At 32.7% G+C, this 23,579-nt stretch overlaps 1 protein-coding gene across 1 annotated transcript in view; it reads left to right on the plus strand.

The window, feature by feature from the left end:
- Positions 1–832: 832 nt before the first annotated feature.
- The window catches only part of LOC124456441 (serine/threonine-protein kinase/endoribonuclease IRE1-like), a 47,032-nt gene continuing 24,285 nt past the window's right edge, over positions 833–23,579 (plus strand). Inside the window, exons 1-5 of the mRNA XM_047006887.1 lie at positions 833–1,010; positions 6,262–6,288; positions 8,995–9,066; positions 12,803–12,874; positions 16,127–16,821. Of these exons, the coding sequence (XP_046862843.1) occupies positions 833–1,010; positions 6,262–6,288; positions 8,995–9,066; positions 12,803–12,874; positions 16,127–16,821 (1,044 nt within the window). The remainder of the gene's footprint in view (positions 1,011–6,261; positions 6,289–8,994; positions 9,067–12,802; positions 12,875–16,126; positions 16,822–23,579) is intronic.

Raw genomic sequence — 23,579 nt, forward strand, 5'->3', positions numbered from 1 at the left:
TGGTGTTTAAAAACACTGGAAACTACGACAAAGCTATAGAGGTTCACGAAAAAGCTCTGGAATTTCGAAAACGATCGTTAGGTCCAAATCATAATGATGTCGTTGCGTCTTTAAACAATCTTGGTTTGGTGTTTAAAAACTGGAAACTACGACAAAGCTATAGAGGTTCACGAAAAGCTCTGGAAATTCGAAAACAATCGTTAGGTCCAAATCATGTTGATGTCGCCACATCTTTAAACAATCTTGGTATTGTGTATTATGATACTGGAAACTACGAAAAGCTATAGAGCTTCACGAAAAGCTCTGGAAATTCGAAAACAATCGTTAGGTCCAAATCATGTTGATGTCGCTACATCTTTAAACAATCTTGGTAATGTGCTGAACGAAATGGAAACTACGACAAAGCTATAGAGCTTTACGAAAAGCTCTGGAAATTCAAAACAATCGTTAGGTCCAAATCATGTTGATGTCGCTACATCTTTAAACAATCTTGGTATTGTGCATTATGAAACTGGAAATTACGACAAAGCTATAGAGTTTTACGAAAAAGCTCTGGAAATTCGAAAACAATCGTTAGGTCCAAAGCATGTTGATGTTGCCACATCTTTAAACAATCTTGGTATTGTGTATTATGATACTGGAAAGTACGACAAAGCTATAGAGTTTTACGAAAAGCTCTAGAAATTCGAAAACAATCGTTAGGTCCAAATCATGTTGATGTCGCTGCCTCTTTACAATCTTGGTTTGGTGTTTAATAAAACTGGAAACTACGAAAAGCTATAGAGTTTCACGAAAAGCTCTGGAAATTCAAAACAATCGTTAGGTCCAAATCATGTTGATGTCGCTAAGTCTTTACACTGTTGGTTTGGTCCTTGAATATCATGGAAACTACAGCAAACCTACAGAGGTTACGAAAAGCTCTGGAAATTCAAGAACAATCTTTAGGTCCAATCATAATGATGTCGCTGCGTCTTTATACAATCTTGGTTTGGTCTTTGAAAAGTTGGAAAGTACGAGAAGCTAAAGAGGTTCACGAAAAGCTCTGGAATTTCGAAAAATCGTTAGCCTTTAATCATGTTGATGTCGCTGCGTCTTTTACAATCTTGGTTTGGTCTTTGAAAAGTTGGAAAGTACGACAAAGCTAAAGAGGTTCACGAAAAAGCTCTGGAATTTCGAAAACAATCGTTAGGTCCAAATCATGTTGAGTCGTTGCGTCTTTAAACAATCTTGGTTTTTGTTTAAAATATTGGAAAGTACGACAAAGCTTTAGAGTTTTACGAAAAGCTCTGGAAATTCAAAACAATCGTTAGGTCCAAATCATGTTGATGTCGCTAAATCTTTAAACAATCTTGGTTGTGTATTCTTGCTGGAAACTACGACAAAGCTATAGAGTTTTACGAAAAGCTCTGGAAATTCGAAAACAATCGTTAGGTCCAAATCATGTTGATATCGCTAAATCTTTAAACAATATTGGTACTGTGTATTCTTATACTGGAAACTACGACAAAGCCATAAAGTTTTACAAAAAAGCTCTGGAAATTCGAAAACAATCGTTAGATCCATATCATGTTGATGTTGCTGCATCTTTAAACAATCTTGGTGTGGTGTTTAAAAAAACTGGAAAGTACGACAAAGCTATAGAGGTTTACGAAAAAGCTCTAGAAATTCGAAAACAATCGTTAGGTCCAAATCATGTTGATGTCGCTGCGTCTTTAAACAATCTTGGTGTGGTGTTTGAAAAGTTGGAAAGTACGAGAAAGCTAAAGAGGTTCACGAAAAAGCTCTAGAAATTCGACAACAGTTGTTAGGTCCAAATCATGTTGATGTCGCTGGGTCTTTAAACAATCTTGGTTTGGTGTTTGAAAAAACTGGAAACTACGACAAAGCTAAAGAGGTTCACGAAAAAGCTCTTGAAATTCGAAAACAATCGTTAGGCCCAAATCATATTGATGTCGCTGAATCTTTACACAATCTTGGTGTGGTCAGTGAAAAAGTTGGAAAGTACGAGGAAGCTAAAGAAGTTCACAAAAAAGCTCTGGAAATTCGACAACAATTGTTAGGTCCAAATCATGTTGATGTCGCTGCGTCTTTATACAATCTTGGTATCGTGTGTTTGATACTGGAAAGTACGACAAAGCTATAGAGTTTTACGAAAAAGCTCTGGAAATTCGAAAACAATTGTTAGGTCCAAATCATGTTGATGTCGCTGGGTCTTTAAACAATCTTGGTTTGGTGTTTACTGAAACTGGAAACTACGACAAAGCTAAAGAGGTTCACGGAAAAGCTCTGGAAATTCGAAAACAATCGTTAGGTCCAAATCATGTTGATGTCGCTACATCTTTAAACAATCTTGGTGTGTCATTGAAAAGTTGGAAAGTACGACAAAGCTAAAGAGGTTCACAAAAGCTCTGGAAATTCGAAAACAATTGTTAGGTCCAAATCATGTTGATGTCGCTGCGTCTTTAAACAATCTTGGTATCGTGTGTTATGATACTGGAAAGTACGACAAAGCTATAGAGTTTTACGAAAAGCTCTGGAAATTCGAAAACAATCGTTAGGTCCAAATCATGTTGATGTCGCTGGTCTTTAAACAATCTTGGTTTGGTGTTTACTGAAACTGGAAACTACGACAAAGCTAAAGAGGTTCACGAAAAGCTCTGGAAATTCGAAAACAATCGTTAGGTCCAAATCATGTTGATGTCGCTGAATCTTTAAACAATCTTGGTGTGGTCATTGAAAAGTTGGAAACTACGACAAAGCTAAAGAGTTCACAAAAAGCTCTGGAAATTCGAAAACAATTGTTAGGTCCAAATCATGTTGATGTCGCTGCGTCTTTAAACAATCTTGGTATGTGTTTATGATACTGGAAACTACGACAAAGCTATAGAGTTTTACGAAAAGCTCTGGAAATTCGAAAACAATCGTTAGGTCCAAATCATGTTGATGTCGCTGGTCTTTAAACAATCTTGGTTTGGTGTTTGAAAATGGAAACTACGACAAAGCTAAAGAGGTTCACGAAAAGCTCTGGAAATTCGAAAACAATCGTTAGGTCCAAATCATGTTGATGTCGCTGGGTCTTTAAACAATCTTGGTTTGGTGTTTATGAAACTGGAAACTACGACAAAGCTAAAGAGGTTCACGAAAAGCTCTGGAAATTCGAAAACAATCGTTAGGTCCAAATCATGTTGATGTCGCTACATCTTTAAACAATCTTGGTATTGTGTATTATAAACTGGAAACTACGACAAAGCTATAGAGGTTTACGAAAAGCTCTGGAAATTCGAAAACAATCGTTAGGTCCAAATCATGTTGATGTCGCTGGTCTTTAAACAATCTTGGTTTGGTGTTTACTGAAACTGGAAACTACGACAAAGCTAAAGAGTTCACAAAAAGCTCTGGAAATTCGAAAACAATCGTTAGGTCCAAATCATGTTGATGTCGCTACATCTTTAAACAATCTTGGTGTGTCATTGAAAACTGGAAAGTACGACAAAGCTAAAGAGGTTCACAAAAGCTCTGGAAATTCGAAAACAATCGTTAGGTCCAAATCATGTTGATGTCGCTGCGTCTTTAAACAATCTTGGTATCGTGTGTTATGATACTGGAAAGTACGACAAAGCTATAGAGTTTTACGAAAAGCTCTGGAAATTCGAAAACAATCGTTAGGTCCAAATCATGTTGATGTCGCTAGGTCTTTAAACAATCTTGGTTTGGTGTTTACTGAAACTGGAAACTACGACAAAGCTAAAGAGGTTCACAAAAAAGCTCTGGAAATTCGAAAACAATCGTTAGGTCCAAATCATGTTGATGTTGCCACATCTTTAAACAATCTTGGTATTGTGTATTATGATATTGGAAAGTACGACAAAGCTATAGAGTTTACGAAAAGCTCTGGAAATTCGAAAACAATCGTTAGGTCCAAATCATGTTGATGTCGCCACATCTTTAAACAATCTTGGTATTGTGTATTATGATATTGGAAAGTACTACAAAGCTATAGAGGTTTACGAAAAAGCTCTGGAAATTCGAAAACAATCGTTAGGTCCAAATCATGTTGATGTCGCCACATCTTTAAACAATCTTGGTTTGGTGTTTGAAAAAACTGGGAACTACAACAATGCTGTAGAGCTTCACAAGAAAGCTCTAGAAATTCGAAAACAATCGTTAGGTCCAAATAATGTCGCTGTTGCTAAGTCTTTAAAGAATCTTGGTATGCTTTTTAATAAAATTGGAAACTACGACAAAGCTAAAGAAGTTCACAAAAAAGCTCTAGTAATTCGAAAACAATCGTTAGGTCCAAATCATGTTGATGTTGCTGATTCTTTAATCAATCTTGGTAATGTGTATTATAATACTGGAAACTTCGACAAAGCTATAAATTTTTACGAAAATGCTCTGGAAATTAAAAAACAATCGTTAGGTCCAAATCATGTTGATGTCGCTGCGTCTTTAAACAATCTTGGTTTGGTGTTTGAAAAACTGGAAACTACGACAAAGCTATAGAGTTCACGAAAAGCTCTGGAAATTCGAAAACAATCGTTAGGTCCAAATCATGTTGATGTCGCTGAATCTTTAAACAATCTTGGTGTGGTGTGAAAATGGAAAGTACGACAAAGCTAAAGAAGTTCACGAAAAGCTCTAGAAATTCGAAAACAATTGTTAGGTCCAAATCATGTTGATGTCGCTGGGTCTTTAAACAATCTTGGTTTGGTGTTTGAAAAACTGGAAACTACGACAAAGCTAAAGAGGTTCACGAAAAGCTCTGGAAATTCGAAAACAATCGTTAGGTCCAAATCATGTTGATGTCGCTGAATCTTTAAACAATCTTGGTGTGGTCATTGAAAAGTTGGAAAGTACGACAAAGCTAAAGAGTTCACAAAAAGCTCTGGAAATTCGACAACAATTGTTAGGTCCAAATCATGTTGATGTCGCTGCGTCTTTATACAATCTTGGTATCGTGTGTTATGATACTGGAAAGTACGACAAAGCTATAGAGTTTTACGAAAAAGCTCTGGAAATTCGAAAACAGTTGTTAGGTCCAAATCATCTTGATGTAGCTAGGTCTTTAAACAATCTAGGTTTGGTGTTTACTGAAAATGGAAACTACGACAAAGCTAAAGAGGTTCACGAAAAATCTCTGGAAATTCGACAACAATTGTTAGGTACAAATCATGTTGATGTCGCTGGGTCTTTAAACAATCTTGGTTTGGTGTTTACTGAAACTGGAAACTACGACAAAGCTGAAGAGGTTCACAAAAAAGCTCTGGAAATTCGAAAACAATCGTTAGGTCCAAATCATGTTGATGTCGCTACATCTTTAAAATCTTGGTGTGGTCATTGAAAAACTGAAAGTACGACAAAGCTAAAGAGGTTCACAAAAGCTCTGGAAATTCGAAAACAATTGTTAGGTCCAAATCATGTTGATGTCGCTGCGTCTTTATACAATCTTGGTATCGTGTGTTATGATACTGGAAAGTACGACAAAGCTATAGAGTTTTACGAAAAGCTCTGGAATTCGAAAACAATTGTTAGGTCCAAATCATGTTGATGTCGCTAGGTCTTTAAACAATCTTGGTTTGGTGTTTACTGAAAATGGAAACTACGACAAAGCTAAAGAGGTTCACGAAAAAGCTCTGGAAATTCGACAACAATTGTTAGGTCCAAATCATGTTGATGTTGCCACATCTTTAAACAATCTTGGTATTGTGTATTATTATATTGGAAAATACGACACAGCTATAAAGTTTTACGAAGAAGCTCTGGAAATTCAAAAACAATCGTTAGGTCCAAATCATGTTGATGTTGCTGATTCTTTAATCAATCTTGGTAATGTGTATTATAATACTGGAAACTTCGACAAAGCTATAAAGTTTTATGAAAAAGCTCTTGAAATTAAAAAACAATCGTTAGGTCCAAATCATGTTGATGTCGCTGCGACTTTAAACAATCTTGGTTTGGTGTTTGAAAAAACTGGAAACTACGACAAAGCTGTAGAGCTTCACGAAAAAGCTTTAGAAATTCGAAAACAATCGTTGTGTCCAAATCATGTTGATGTCGCTGCGACTTTAAACAATCTTGGTTTGGTGTATTATAAAACTGGAAACTACGACAAAGCTATAGAGTTTAACGAAAAAGCTCTGGAAATTCGAAAACAATCGTTAGGTCCAAATCATGTTGATGTCGCTGCGTCTTTAAACAATCTTGATAATGTGCTTGAAAAAACTGAAAACTATGACAAAGCTAAAGAGGTTCACAACAAAGCTCTGGAAATTCAAAAAAAATCTTTGGGTAAGAATATATACAAATTTCATAGTATAATGCAAAAAAATTTCTCCATATTGAATTTAAAGTCCTAGATTTAAGTGGCTCATTGACATACAAATTGTTTCATGTGAGGACTTGGTTGTTCATTTTGTTTGTAGACAAACAAAAGGGCCAAAACACTAATTAAAACGCAGTTTGGATTCATATTTACATTATTCAACAAAAAAAATAATTCAAAAGTCTACCTATAAACTAAAAACATATACATAAAACCCGCTCTAAAGAACAGTGAGATGGAAACATTTTAATCAAACAAACATTGCCCAAGATTTATAACAGCTATAAACTCATTGTTAGTTTTAAAATTAAAATACAACATTGCACCAATTTAGAGATAATAATATTCCATATACCTGGTGTCTATTTCAAAGTCACTACTAGAATTAAAGCATACATTTAAATATAATGTTATAGCATATACGTATCAAAATTTAAACACACCTTGAGTCTTTGACATCTTATAAACATTTTATTTCACCAAACCCAGCTCTGTAAAAATTATGTCATCAAAAAATCATAGACTGAAAAATTGACAAACATTGGAAATAATTCAGGATGATTTTAAAACAGACATATTTCAGTATGCTTATGCCATTTTCAGCGTATTACTTCTTACAGCAAGAAAATATTATATCATTTATATATGTCACAGATATTAAATTACAGGATTGAAAGTAGAAATTTTATTACGAGTTAAATTTAGACTTATAATGTATTTGTTTACTGAGATCTATTTTTATCAAGTTGCTTAATATAAAACATAAATAAATGATTTGAGCAACAAAGATAGCAAAAGCTTGACAAAACATGTGTCTACATATTATCAAATCGTGGTCTGTATGACATGTTTAACTGCTATTTTGCTATTAATAAATTATTGAAACTACATTGACATATCGTGACTGACATTGATACCAAACATTATTATAGCAATTCCAGTCATTATGTTTCCTGCAGGATGTTTCCCTAAATTTATAAAGGTGTTGCAGATGATTTTTTCAATTCTTAGATCCCTTGCAGTTCTTGTCTACTAATTCAAAAATATTATAGCGATCACTTTTTCTCGCTCGTCTATTTTCCAGGAATACAGTTCAATTTCTTTTCATAACTGACAAAAACGTACGACGACGAGTTGATTGTTTAATGAAAGTATAGCTCCGAGATTGAAGTAAACAAGCCACATATCGCGATAAAATTTCTATGTTTGACCGATCTTTCTTAATTGCCTCGACTCCGTAGGGAAAGGCAGCCTTCTCAACAAATTGAGTGATTCGGCAAGGATTCCATATACATTAAAGTAAAGAATCGTCAACGAGAAATGAATTCGAACTTCGAAGTAGCTATGAATTAACCATTCATTTGTTCTGTTTAGGAACAAAATTCATCGATTTTCTAGGCTTTTGGGTGCTTGCATATTCTTTAGGAAACTTTTGAATATATATATATATATACTGTGTATAACGATAATGTATGATTAAAATAATTCCAAACTTTTCTTTAAAATCCATCAGTAATTAAACAACAACGCTAAAAAATGTGTTAATGTTTGTGTCCTTACAATTTTCGTTCTTTGATTAGGTTGCATAAATTCGTATAACTTTGTAGTAGTTTTCTTGTCCTCAAAACAGATAGCTAAAAGTAACGGATTTTAGCAACCTTTTCTTAAATTACTAAGATACTCGACAGAGATTGGCGACAACAGTTCGTTAACACTTATCAATGTCTGAATTTATTACAACGCCCTTATTAACCGAGTGTGAGGTCTTTACGGAGAAATATCGGACTGAAGTTATTTGTACTAACCGAGACCCTTAGGGAGAAGTTTGTGATAAAAACAGAGGTCCGAAATTTCTCAATAAAGACCGAGCAGGTGAGGTTAGTAAAAAGTCAGTTAGCTATATGGTATTATTTGACCTGAAACGAAGCTTTCTTTTCATTTTCCATTCTTGCTGTTTTGCAAGGACTGGCTTTCACTCCTCTAGTTTTGCCAGCAGAAAATATATAGTTTGAAATTGTGTCGCCTAGATAATAAAACCAACTTTTCGAGTGTTCTTTTATGACTTACATTCATACCATGGATTTTTGTTTTGTTTAATTTTCGTTTTACAAAACATTTGCTGTTTGCTTCATGAAGTTTTAGTAAAACACAAGACAATTGACACTCCGTGTAAACATTCTTTAATCTAGATAAACATTATTTAATCTAGATAAACATTATTTAATCTAGATAAACATTATTTAATCTAGATAAATAGTGTTTACTATATACAGAGTGTCTATTGTCTTGTAAAACACCAAAATACTCTTTGGCAGTCGTAATTCATGAAGTTTGTTTATCTACATTTATTTGTAAAATTACGCCTGATGAAAGCTGGTCCATTACGTGAAAATATATACTTCCCCCTCAATATTTCCAATTGTAAGATCATTTTATTACTTGAAAATGTCAGTCATGTAAAACAGTGCGTAATATATGTATATGAGATTTTGGAGCTAATGGGCAAAACGAAATAAAATATATAGCTTTAAAAAGCTACTATTCAAAACAACTTTCCTATTTATTTGTGTTATTTCTTTTCGAGCGCTAGCTGTAAATTCATTTTTTTACTTGTTGTCAAAATAGAAATACACAGCTTGTGTAGATAACGCTTTTTAAAATATTATTTGTAGAAATCACAAGTGGTGATGATGCTGATGCTAAAGATGTCGGAAATTCTCCTGGTGCTGGAAATACAAAACAAGGTATGCCTTTCAATTCTAATTTATTTTATATGTATTGCATAATTTAAGCATATTTGTTTTGTATTGTATCACAATTCAAGTCATTTGATTAGTATTTACGTGTTTTTATGAAGATTTATATTATTTAATAATATGCATGATCTACGTATACAGTGTTGCACTTTCGCACTCCAAACGTTCGTTTATTACGTATGTTCAATACTGTATCAATGACTTCAATTTTTCTTTTGCGAACGACAAATGATTTAAATGTACTTTGTACCAGACGGCAGTGCTCAGCACAACTTGACAAGTCTTTGTTTATCTCAATAAATGCGGCGTAGCAGGAAAGTGGCGCAAGTCTTTTTATATAATGCGAAAAAATTGACTACATTTCATAAGTTCCATCGAAGAAAAAGGATTACAATATATAGACGAAGACCTTTTAAATCAAATCTCGACAAAATATACACTATACAGATCAGACCCTGCATTTTAGAAATGTTCAGGTTAGACCATTTGTTTTAAAAGTGCTCGTGTTTGATTACATTACTTACTATTTTCTTTGTTAGAGTACAGGAGATTAGTAGGGGTATAATATCATTTCCAGATAAAAATTATGTTTTTTTGCTTCTGGCTTACAGCATCGAAATTGTTGAAACAATTAAAAAAACATTACTAAGTCCAAGTTCTAATAAAAATTTTCTTCAAATACAGTCTTTAATCAACCTTTTAAACTAGCAAACGTTATGAGATATATGAGTTTTTTTCATCACATGTCTAAGCAACACTGAATGGCAACATTTGCGGCTGGTTTAATCTGTTTTAATCATTGCTGTAAAATTTTCTCACTTGAAAAATTGTACTTGAACCACATTACCAGTCAGTTGATATTAAAATGAAACATAAGGTGATAATCACAACATCTGTCTGATGATGAATTGGTAATAAATTCGCACCACATGCTTACATTACTTAGCTAATGACATTGAAAATCGTGTTTATTGTAAGTAAAATCCCTCAAAATCATATGAATAATGAGCTATTGCGACGATAAAAAGAAGGCTATTAACAATTTTCATTATGACAAATGTAACATAAAATTACACATTTATCAAACGATCTTCTAAATTCTAAATTTACAGAAAACTTTAAATTCTTCCTAAGTTGTAACAAGGATAGTAAAAATCCAAATATAAAAAAAATGTTTCTTCATGTGAAAATTCAGTGACGGATTGTCAGCGCGATAATTAGGGGGTGGTGTCAAATATTCATCTAAGGTTTTCTGTATGAATTACTTTCGGAGTCGTTTATTTTCTGCGAATTATAGCATACATATATGTATTTGAATATTGATAATCTTCATATATCTTACTAGCGGTTTATTAAATCATTATTGATATATAATATACAATAACTATACTGAGTTGTGTATGCAAACTTACATGTGTGCCATAATTTCAATTAATAAAAAAGAGACTTTGTCGTGGTGACAAATCTGAAAATAGTTCTAAAGATAGCAAATACTATAGTGAACGGTAAAAGAAATATAATAAGTTGATAGTTCTTAAAATAACTGATTTAAGTAAAGAGCACTAACCCGATAGTTCTAAATTAAACGAGACGATGCATTTCGGCAGACTACTCCTGCGAAGACGGTTTCAACGTCTGCTAAATGAAAATTTACAATCTACTGAAATTTATAATGGCAAGGAAGAGTGTACATCATAAATACTGCGTAGCAGGAAGTGGCGTAATTCTTTTTGTAAAGTGCTCAAATTGACTACATTTCATAAGTTCCATTAAAGAAAAAGGATTATAATAAATAGACTTTAAAATAAACCTTTTAAAACAAATCTTGACATAATGTACATCATACAGATGAGACCCTGCATTTTAGAAGTGTCCAGGTTGGACCATCTGTTTTAAAAGTGCTCGTGTTTTATTACGTTAATTACTATTTTCTTTGTTAGAGTACAGGAGATTAGTCGGAGTATAACTTTTTTCCAGAAAGAAATTATGTTTTTTGCTCCTGGCTTACAGCATGTTGACGCAATTAAAAACATCAACAAGTCCAAGTTACTTCGAATACAGTCTTCAATCAACCTTTTACATTAACAAATGTAATAAGATATATGAGTATTTTTCATCACATGTCTAAGCAACACTGAATGGTAACAATTGCGGCTGGTTTAATCTGTTTTAAGCATGACAGTAAAATCTTGTCACTTCACAATTTGTACTTGAAGCACATTACCAGCCAGTTGAAATTAAGACGAGACATGAGGTGATAATGACATCATGAAATCTATTTTTTTAGAAAGTAACGTTTATTTGTATTCTGCTTGTTTAATCATAAAAACTTCTCAACAAACTATCTTTTGCATATACTGTCATATTTTACTGTCATACATTACCTAGCTAATAACATTGAAAATTAGGCAAAGAACGGCCACTATCAAATCGACTTGCTCGACATACTTCAATCAATAAGAATTCCTGTTCATTGTAATAAAAATATCTCAAAATCATATGGAAAATGAGCAAATTTGACGATGTGAATTCTCAAAGTTCCACAATAAAAAGAAGGCTATTTACAATTTTCATTATGAATAATGTAGCATTAAATTGCACATTTATTAAACGACCTTCTAAATTCTAAATTTACAGAAAATTACAAGTTATTTTGAGCTCTCTCTTTGCTAAGTATACTGGAGATTACCTCTTCAGTGTGAACATCATTCAAAAGTCCACAAAGATCTTTTTCTAGGTTAGAATTAAATTTTGAACACTTTTTACTCAGAATTGTATTTTGAAAGTTGCATAGAGCATAAAAGTTGCTGTATCAGTTTTTCAACTAGAAAATTTCCCCAAATAGATAAGCAAATAAAGTTACTAATCGCAAAACTTAAAAACAACAACTTTACTCATTGATTTGAATAAATTACTCCCACTTATCTCAAAAATAATAAATATAATTATTTCAACTATATCAGAAGAGCAAATGAGTTCAAAGATCTCATTCATAATTCAAATTGTGTCTTAATTGATGATTGTAAACTTGCTTGATGACCTCGATTAAAAGGTGCACGTGAATCAGACCAATCCACTTACAATTTAAGCCTCCCGATTGAGCAAGCCTATCGCTGCTTCTGAAATATCGCTTACAGAACTTAATGGCTGTATCATGTTTTCTCAGATATTGTAGCACGGACCATTGTATACAGGGCTAAAACTATAACTTTTAGTGTTGTGGGGAACGTGTGTTTAAAAATGCTGCTGCTGAAATATCGCTTACAGAACTCAATGGCTGTATCACGATTCCTTAAATATTTAATCTAGATAAATAAGGTTTACTATATACGGAGTGTCTATTGTCTTGTGTTTTACCAAAATACTCTTTGGCAATCGTAATTCATGAAGTTTGTTTATCTGCCTTTGTTTGTAAAATTACGCCTAATCAACGCTGGCTCATTACGTGAAAATATATACTTCCCCCTCAATATTTCCAATTGTAAGGTCATTTTATTACTTGAAAATGTCAGTCATGTAAAACGTAATACATGTATATGAGATTTTAGAGCTAATGGGTAAAACGAAACGAAATATATAGTTTTGAAAAGCTACTATCCAAAATTTGCAATTTATTGGTGTTATTTCTTTTCGAGCGCTAGCTGTAAATTCATTTTTTTACTTGTTGTCAAAATAGAAATACACAGCTTGTGTGGATAACGCTTTTTTAAAATATTGTTCGTAGAAATCACAAGTGGTGATGACGTTAATGCTAAAGATGTCGGAACTTCTCCTGGTGTTGAAAATACAAAACAAGGTATGCCTTTCAATTCTAATTTTTTTATATATATTGCGTAACCTAAGCATATTTCTTTTAAATTGTATCACAATTCAAGACATTTGATTGGTATTTATGTGTTTTTATGAAGATTTATATTATTTAATAATATTCATGATATACGTGTACATTGTTGCACTTTCGGACTCCAAACGTTTGTTTATTGCGTATGTTCAATACTGTATCAATGGGTTAAATTTTCCTCTTGCGAACGAAAAATAATTTAAATGTACTTTGTACCAGACGGCAGTGCTCAGCACATTTTGACAAGTCTTTGTTTATCTCAATAAATAGTGCGTAGCGAAAAGTGACGTAAATCTTTTTATAAATTGCTCAAATTGACTACACTTCACAAGTTCCATTCAAGAAAAAGGATTACGTATTTGATTACAAATACAGTCTACAATCAGTCTTTTACATTAAGTATTGTTATAAGATATATGAATTTTTTCATCACATGTCTAAGCAACACTGAATGGTAACATTTGCAGCTGGTTTTATCTGTTTTAACCATGACAGTAAAATCTTGTCACTTCACAATTTGTACTTCAAGCACATTATCAGTCATTTGAAATTAAGATGAGACATGAGGTGATAATGACATCATGTAATCTATGTTTTTAAAGTAACGTTTATTTGTATTCTGCTTGTCTAATCATAAAAACTTCTCAACAAACAATCCTTTGGATATACTGTCATACTTCACGTTTGCACCACCATGCATACATTACCTAGCTAATAACATTGAAAATTAGGAAAAGAACGGCCACCATCAAATGGACTTGCTCGATATGCTTCAATAAATAAGAATTCCTATTCATTGTAATAAAAATACCTCAAAATCATATGGAAAATGAGCAAATTTGACGATGTGAATTCTCAAATTTGGACAATAAAAAGAAGGCTATTTACAATTTTCATTAAGAATAATGTAGCATTAAATTGCACATTTACTAAACGATCTTCTAAATTCTAAATTTACAGAAAATTACAAGTTTTTTTGAACTCTCTCCTTGCTAAGTATACTGGAGATTACCTCTTCAGTGTGAACATCATTCAAAAGTCCACAAACATCATTTTCAATCTTAGCAATAAATTTTGAATACTTTTTACTCAGAATTGCATTTTAAAAGTTGCATAGAGCATAAAAGTTGCTGTATCAGTTTTTTTTTACTAGAAAATTTCCAAAAATAGATAAGCAAATAATGTTACTACTCGCCAAAATTAAAATCAATAACTTTATTCATTGATTTCAATAAATTATTCCCACTGATCTCAAAATAAATAAATATAATTATTTCGACTATATTAGAAGAGCAAGTGAGTCCAAAAATCTCATTTATAATTCAAATTGTGTCTTAATTGATGATTGTCAACTTGCTTGATGACTTCCATTAAAAAGTGCACTTGAATCAGACCAAGCCACTTACGACTTAACCTCCCGATTGCGGAAGCATAACGCTGCTGCTGAAATATCGCTTACAGAACTCAATGGCTGTATCATGATTTCTCAGATATTGTAGCACTTACCATTGTGTAGAGGGCCGAAACTAGAACGTGTAATGTGTCGTATCTTCATTTGTGGTCGACTGATTTTTTTTTTAAAGCCAACGTAGTCTACATTAAACATAATTCAAATAGACCAATATATCAATAAATTGACAGGCAGATCGATCGATAAAAAATTTATATGAAAATTTTTTATTTGAAAGCATAAATATGATTTACATCATGATTTCTTTCTCATGTTTCTAAAAAAGACAAGAATTTTATCAAAAGGACTAAAAGATATGATAATAATTTAAATCGCTTACTTTTTTTGTTGGATTAAAAAAATTATTGACTTGCATGATTCTATTCCTCCCTGGGTAAAAATTCCTTAAAAAAGAAATTTTCTCGATAACGAAAACCTTGACACAATAGACACATGACAGACAAATTGTTTCTTGCAAATAAAGCATCATGTGCTTAATAAAATAATTGAAAACTGCAAATAGCCATTTTCAATTCGGCAAAGGGAAAACAATACTAGTAATCGTTTTGAAGAACGCAAATACTATGGGGGATCGTAAAAGTAATTCAACATGGTATTTGCGATCTTCAAAACGATTTTCAGGTTTGTCACCACGATAAAGTCTCTATTTTAATACTAACAATGTTACACGAGAATAAGAAAAAGCATGAGGTAGAGTTTAAGTTTGTAGAAATATAGATAACGTGGTTCACTTTACCAGAGAAACAGTACGTGTCAGATAATTTAGAGTTAAAGCATAAAATGCCTATGAAACGAAAATTTAGCAACCAGTGTTGTACTTTTATTGAACAGACATTTTAATATGATAACGGACTTTCTGTACTAGTTTATGCATAACACTTTTCATTCTCGATATATTGAAGTTTTTATTATGTCCGATTTATCTGATATCACACTGGATAATGAGAACTAGAAGTATTTGATAAATTTGCTGATACATTATTTTAACATGGCGGAGTTTCCTTCTTTGTGATGTGTTAATGATATAAAATACTGCGTACCATTATCAACCTAAAGTTGTTATGAAAATAAAAGTTACTTGAAATATTGCAGCGACTCATTTTGCATGCAATATGTTGTCACAAGTTAGATAAATTGGTAATTGCAAGGACTTCAGTATTTTTAGAATGAAAAAAGTCATACATAAAAGGTTTCAGAAAGCACTCTGTCTTTTCAAAAGTTTTGGTCAATACAGATATAATTTAACTAGGAAAATTTTTGTTTCATTGTCAATTTAAGATGTCCAAACAAGTTTTGAGAGATTAATTGTAGAGATCGAACTTCAATGCTAATATTTGGGAACAAACATGAGATAGTCTATCTAAAAGACGAGTGTCGAGAATAGAAAGAAAAATTGAATGAAGCTATTTTGTGATCTTTTGGTATAAAAAATTTCTTAGACTCTAAGAAATATATGCTCTCAAAGTTTTTATTTAATATTTTCGAAAAACGCAAGGTTACTCCTTAACAAAAATTCATGAAATTACTGCAGAGAAAAGTTTTTGTGATTAATTGTTTGGTATAAGCTAACCTCGAATGATACCAGTTAAAAAATTTATGATATGTCTAATAATTGTTAATACGTTTTTTTAAAAGTGTACGGTATCAGTATCCTTTCCTAATTGGGGAATTTTAAGCTATTTTGATATATTTATTTTGTTTCTTTAACCCTTGATTGTAATGTTTTTATCTTGAAGTGTGGAAATACATTGATGAATCAAAGAAGCATAAAGAATTTCTTTTAAAATTGATTGAATATGGACGCAATTGCAGTGTTCATGTTAAAGAGGTGGGCAATGTACGAGTAATTTTCTCAGAAGAGTTTTGCATTGGTGAAGGAAGTGATGCAACCCGTGTCTTTCTTGGACTGGGTAAGGATGGTTACGGTAAAGCAGTGAAACGAATACATCAACATAAATTTATCCAGCTTGCACATCACGAAAAGAAAATTTTAAATGAATTCAATGCAAAGAAGTCGAAATATGTTGTGAATTATTTCTACTTAGAAGAAGATACTAGAACAGAATATGTTTATTTGATATTAGACTTATGTGAAGAATCATTGCAGAGTTTTGTCAAGTCTTCTACATTGCATGATCTTCAAAAAGCTCTTCCTGATCTTCTTACACAAATTTTAAAAGGATTAGCTGATCTTCATAGCGGCCCAAATCCTATTCTACATCGGGATTTAAAGCCTTCGAATGTTCTGCGAGACTCAAAAAGCAACTTTCTGATAGCTGACTTTGGCATAAGTCGAAAAATGAAGAGTGACTCTACAACATATAAAAGCAATACTTCCATGGGAACTTTGCATTGGATAGCTCCTGAATCATATTGCGAAGATGATGATTCAGGAAATAAAGCCCGTTACAATAGAAGGTCTGATGTATATGTAAGTGTAGGAATGTAAACATTTGTAAGTTGTAAAGAAACTCAATGTTGTGAAATTGCATTTTGATGTAACGCTTTTTATTATTTTAGAATGCAGGGATGGTAGCTTATTATGTTGCAACAAAAGGAAAACATCCTTTTGGAAATAAACTATATAGACAGATCAACATGATAAATGGAAACCCTGTTGGTTTGGATGAAATCGTGGATCAAACACTAAAGGACCTTTTGTCGTGGATGTTAAATCTAAAACCTGAAGACAGACCATATTCTAACGAAGTATTAAAACACCCATTTCTTATGTCAGATGATGAGAAGTTTGAAATGTTAAGTAAAGTTGGGAATCTTCAGCAGATTAAGGCCAATGATCCCCAGTCAAGTGTCGTTCAAAAATTGAATAGCGAATCCGTATATTGGAAGGGTCAAATGGATTGGGATGTCTATGATTATTTTAGAACGAACGTTAGGACTGGAAAAGTTTATAAGTATAAATCTTCATGGCCAGAATGCTTAAGATTCATTCGAAATATTGACCAGCATTGGAACGATCGACCACGACCTTTACCACAACCAGAACCATTTTATAAGATTGGCGATTACAGGGCGTATTTTCTCCGAACATTTCCTAATCTCCCTGTTCGGGTACATGCTGCTGTCAGGTCAAATGAAGAATTGAAAAACAAACCAGAACTCAAGAACTTTTTTTATTTTAATGAAAGCGAACTATATCAATAAACAATTTAGACACAACAGATGCTGTTGGGGGTGAAAAAAGTAGCTTTGAAGAAATCGTTTATACTGTAAAGATCTTATTTTATAGATATAAAGAAAAACAGTTTCCACGACGTGTTTAGATGATATTTCATCACATTTTTGGTAAATCTATAACCTGTGGTATTCATTGATACAATGTAATATACCTGATTATTTAATTTTTACTGTAAATTGTTTTGGAAAAAGACTGATGGTGAACTGGACATTAAAAGTTAACTTTTATGTTTGGCTGCACTGATAAATTTTGCACTACATTTATCCAACATAATAAACTCGTATAGGATAAAAAATTGTATTTCTGAAATTATTATAATTACTAAAAGTCTGGCCTTGGTGTTTTGGCCTCTTGGGAATTCCTTATTGTATAAACCTGACCATCAGAGGTTGTGCATAATTCCATTAGTAGAATCTTTTGTGTTTTACTATGTCACATTAATTACGTAGCTGATTAAAATATAAAATAGTTGAATTAAATAACATTTTCATTAGTTTGAGTGGTTGAGAGCATTTCGTCTAATAATTTGGTTATGGACTCAATAATATCTTAATTAGTTTTATAGAAAAATATTCATACTTGTCATCATTTTCTGATATATTGTTTATTTCATGCGCTGTAAGAATAGCAATTATTTTGTGCCTAAATCCATACAACTAAAATGCAAGTGCTATGTATTTAAGATTTCTTAAATGAATATTGAATATACACCTAAATACACGTAAGGTTAACTACGTCGCTCTCAATTGCCTATATTCTAAAAAATCTCTCACTCACATTTACTGAGTAAAGTTACAAAATAGTCTTATAACTGCTAGAAGACCTTGTATTTACTCCACAGATAGAAAATAGTGCAAAGTTATGTTGATTTTATCATCTCAGATCCCATATCATTTGGTTGGTATCCGCACATTAATGTCACATGAAAGCACTCAGTATTAGTTGTGTAGCAGTTTTAGTTTAAAGTTTTGTAAATCATTTATAAAAATTTTGAGCTTTTGGGCTTTTTTTATTTTATCGAATTAACTTTGCAAAGAGCATACTATAACAACGAAAGAACGTAAATAACTTCTAAATGACAAAGAACGATGCACCAGTTTTCTCCAGTTACTGCAGCCTTTTAAACACAACGTTGCAAACATTAAATACAACACAATTTATATAATGTATAATAAGTGCGAACGTTTTTCTTGAATTGATGAAGGCTGACATTTTTGCCTCTGAAGTTATTTAGATTTACTCTAGAGTGTACTGCATCTCTTTAATTAAGAAGTGAACGGATGCTGAGCACGTGAAATCATTCAGAATCCAAAAACAATTTTTTTAAAAAAAATTCAGAACGTTGATGGTACATCCATCGTATCCAACGTTTCGGCTACCTGACAAACATCCCCGGTTTCGTGTCGACGACGGCAAGCACAGAAACAAGATTGGCCATTTCTAACAACTGTGCATGTCCTCTACGGTATGAAAACGGAAACATCTACAGTTAGTGAAAAATTTAGGATTTTTACTTTTGTTTTGCATGCTGAAAAAAATTCCATGTTTTTATTAGGAAAATTTTTTACTCAATTAATGTAAAAATTTGGCTGCTCAATGGTGGCGTGGTTTTATTCATCTGCAAAAAACTATGTTAAATTACTCATTCAGTTTACTTAAATAATTGATTATGACTTTAAGGATTTGTGGGATTTTTTGCTGTTGTGAATAGTTTAATAAGAATATTATTCTTACCATAATATTATTGATATATCGTCATTTATAGTTCGCAAGTCTTTAGGATTGGCGGATTAACCAGTGGGAATCGTATCTTAGTTAGATATAATACCAAGGATAGTAACGTTTTTAACTGCCACAGTCTAATAGTCCAATAACCACGGTCATATTCCAATAGGACAGGGACTTGTTTATGGACATAAAAGTTGAGCTGATGGAAGCATTGCTTAAGAGCAACATGTTCTATTTGCGATTATAGTATGTGATGTAGACGGATTGATGGAAAAAAGAAGTCTCGTGTTTTCTAACGTCATTAAAGTATATACTGTCCCATCCTTGATCATTGTTGGGAGGACTTTTTTTCCCATTCTTGTTAATTGTTTGGAGAACTTTATTCAAGTATATTGTCCTTTAGAGTAAATGGTTTGAACCCGGGAGTATCGTTATATGTTTGTAAATGATGATCGTCCAGGTTAATAAAGTCCTGAGAAGGACTGTTTTTGATGTTGTTGACTGACGTTTCGACAACCTTAGCGGTAGTCATCTTCAGAGTCAAATGAGGAGTAAACGTCAGGTTAGCCGTATTTGTTGTCTGGTTCTTACGTCATTGTATTGTGTGTACAGGAAATGTGCAGGAAATGTGTATTGTCATTGTGGATTAGTGTGAAGTGAAATATTTTAATTTTAGTTGTGATGTGTGATTTAGGTGTGACGTTTTTAGTTGTAGTGTGTGGGTGTCAATTGTGTATTGTCATTGTGAATTAGTTTGAAGTGTAATGTTTTTAGTTGATCGTTTGTTTGTATTGTGAATAAGTCGTTTGTAAGGTGCCGGTAATTGCTGTGATCTGTTCAGGGGGGTTTGTTCCAAGTTGGTATACCAACTTTCTAATGTAAGCCCAACATTGACTGGGACTCGGCAAAGTGCATCACTTACAGTACTGACTATAGACAACGGCTTACATTAGAAAGTTGGTATACCAACTTGGAACAAACCCCCCTGAACAGATCACAGCAATTACCGGCACCTTACAAACGACTTATTCACAATACAAACAAACGATCAACTAAAAACATTACACTTCAAACTAATTCACAATGACAATACACAATTGACACCCACACACTACAACTAAAAACGTCACACCTAAATCACACATCACAACTAAAATTAAAATATTTCACTTCACACTAATCCACAATGACAATACACATTTCCTGCACATTTCCTGTACACACAATACAATGACGTAAGAACCAGACAACAAATACGGCTAACCTGACGTTTACTCCTCATTTGACTCTGAAGATGACTACCGCTAAGGTTGTCGAAACGTCAGTCAACAACATCAAAAACAGTCCTTCTCAGGACTTTATTAACCTGGACGATCATCATTTACAAATATATTGTCCTTTCTTGATCATTGTTCGGAGGACTTGATTATCCATTCTTGATCATTTGTCCGAGGACTTTATTCCAGTATATTATTCATTCTTGATAAGGGTTTCTATACAATAAGATAATAGAAGAAAATGTCAGTTCACAATATACTGCCAGTTAAATTAATGTCAAAAATTAATAACGTAAAAAGTGCTTACTTTGAGGATTTTATTCAGACTTACGCATCTAATGGAATATAAAATTTCTACCAAAAGTACAAAATCTACAGCTGCATAGCATAAATTGTTCTTTTTATGTGTTGCTCAGCCTGAAGAGAATGATGAACGAAATCCACATCGATGCATATCTACCGTCGACAATAATCACTTTCTTTATAGTTATGCAAGTCCATCATCGTGGTGATTATAAACCACAGACATCATTGTTTGACAACCTTATTTGATGACGATTTTGTTTTTAACAGAGAAATATTCATGTCTAAAATCAAGAATGGAACGAAAATTAGTTTCTAAATCTAAGGTGTCATACTTTACATGAATAAAGATCACAGTGTCGCTCACATTTACCACTTCAATAGAAGAAAGATACTCTGTTAAAACCAACATTTATGACACACATTTACCTCAATGAAGTTGATTTCAATAAACTCAAGGAGATATTTCACAGATAAAGGGTTTTGACTTCTTTTATCGTTTCTTTCTGCACGTACGGTTGTACAGACTCTTATGTCTGGTTGTGTTAGATCACGATTCTAATCCTGCTGGTGCCTTAATTCCTTTCTTGTTCAAGAAGTTACATTCTATTTCAAGGAGCAGAAAAGCTTTCATGTTAGTAACTGAGATATGCTGAATGTATAACTTGCAATTCTTTATGCACCCATGGGCTTAGCAATAGCATATAATGATAGGCATTGAAATAATCACAAAAGGTCAATTTATGAAGGTCTTACTTTCTACTACGTCCTGTAAAATTAGCTTTATAATTAGCATTCATTGTGTAACGAGTATTTCAGTGGCACTTCACATTCTCGTATATTTCACATACGAGGAAAACTCATAGAGTTAGTGTAATTCAAACAATTGTTGGATAGACTGCAGTTTAGCGGACGCCCAAAGCGCTTGTATGGGGAGCGTGGGCTCGTTTTTGCATAGTATTATAAGGGTAGGGTTTGGGTCAGCGTCCAAGGTGTCCGCTAAACTGCAGTAGTCCCCAATTGTTAAATAATTATTAAATACGTTATCTACAGGCTGTATCGCAAAACTGCAATGTTATAATTTGTATGCAGGAAATTAAACATTAAAATTTCAATGGTTATGCAACTAATTACGCTTCAGGTGTTGAAAAATGCCTTTAAGCCATATGCTAAGCAAATTGTAATCGAACAAATTATAATTCCCTTTGTAAAGGTTAGAACAGGATTACGTGTGTTCTATGGGATTAAGTGGCTCGAGCGCTATATAGGAATTTTTATCCAATGCAAGGGTATCTTAATCTCGTAGAACACAAGTGATTAGACACTAACCGCCTTAGAACATGGCCAAAGTCATGAAGAATTATTTATAGTACTAAATTTACGATCACATGCATGTTTTCATACAAGTGATCATTAGTTTGTAATAATTGTTTTTTGGTGTAAAGCATTTTTTTCACTAGCAAGATAAGCATAATTATAAGGATCATCTAAAACAAAAGAAAATACAAAAAAAAAACAAATTAAAAAGAAAATCCTTTTTCTTTTATTTCCTTCAATCTCTAGAGAACATGCTTTGCTTGGTTTAATCGCTTGTGCTTATGTCGCTAGTGAAAACTAGGCTTAAGAAGCAAATAAAAAATAAAAAATTAAGTAACATTTAATGTCTTTAAGTAGTTCAAGTTTTCTATAAATGCTAAGATTTTTGTTTTCGTGCAATGAATGAGCATAACAATTTACAAGATGAACAATATAAATTTTATGAAGACAAAAATGGTTGTTTTCAATGGACGAGTATCTAGAAATGTATAGGGCAGATTGCTGTAACGAAAAGTCAACGTAAAGTGTATAAAGCGATGTGCAACTGCAAAGAAATTACAGGTGTTATCATGGTGAAGCTTTCCAACGAGAATTTGAGTTGTGAAACCTGTTAATTTAAACACGTTTAGAAAATATTCACGAACAATGTGCGAACAATGGCTTACATTGACATAAAAGGTAGAATATTTTCACATGATTTTTGAAAAGCTCCGTGCCCAATAGCCCTCGAAGAAAGTGTTATGAACAAACACTAATATCTCGAACTGGTCATCGAGGCACATCAGTCAGATGCTGCAAAAGGCCAAGTATTCTGGTTATGTCTGTTTCAAAAGCAATTCAACAAATTTTTCAGTTGATGTTTGCAATATAAAAATAAGAAGAAAGAAGCATGTGTTAGTACGGCGAATACACGACATACTTTAGAAGTTATTGAACACATGTAAACACATATGTTGTTTCATTTTAAGCAATACACATGTGTTTGCTTTTAAATTTGTGAGCAATTATTGCTTTTTCCAATTTGTTCGTAAGATTTATTTTAGCTTTAAATTGTGCGCAATAATAGTATATTTACATCATCGAAATGCATTCGAAAAAAAATTACATCTTATTGTCAGTTGTTCTGGTATGCAATGTAGGGCAACAACAATCATTAATATTCTTTAACCTCATTAGTATTTGCTGTTTAGAGAATACTAATAAGAAAATGAACAATAAGAAAACAATATCTCATTAGTATTCTCTACATAAAGAATACTTATGAGATATGGAGAATACCAATGAAGTATTGTATTCCATTGTTTTTACTCCAATGTAAGTCATTGCAATTCTAATGTGTGATCTTATGCGTATACAAATTATGGT

Source organism: Xenia sp. Carnegie-2017, unplaced genomic scaffold, assembly GCF_021976095.1.
Source record: "Xenia sp. Carnegie-2017 unplaced genomic scaffold, XeniaSp_v1 HiC_scaffold_5, whole genome shotgun sequence".
NCBI lineage: Eukaryota > Metazoa > Cnidaria > Anthozoa > Malacalcyonacea > Xeniidae > Xenia > Xenia sp. Carnegie-2017.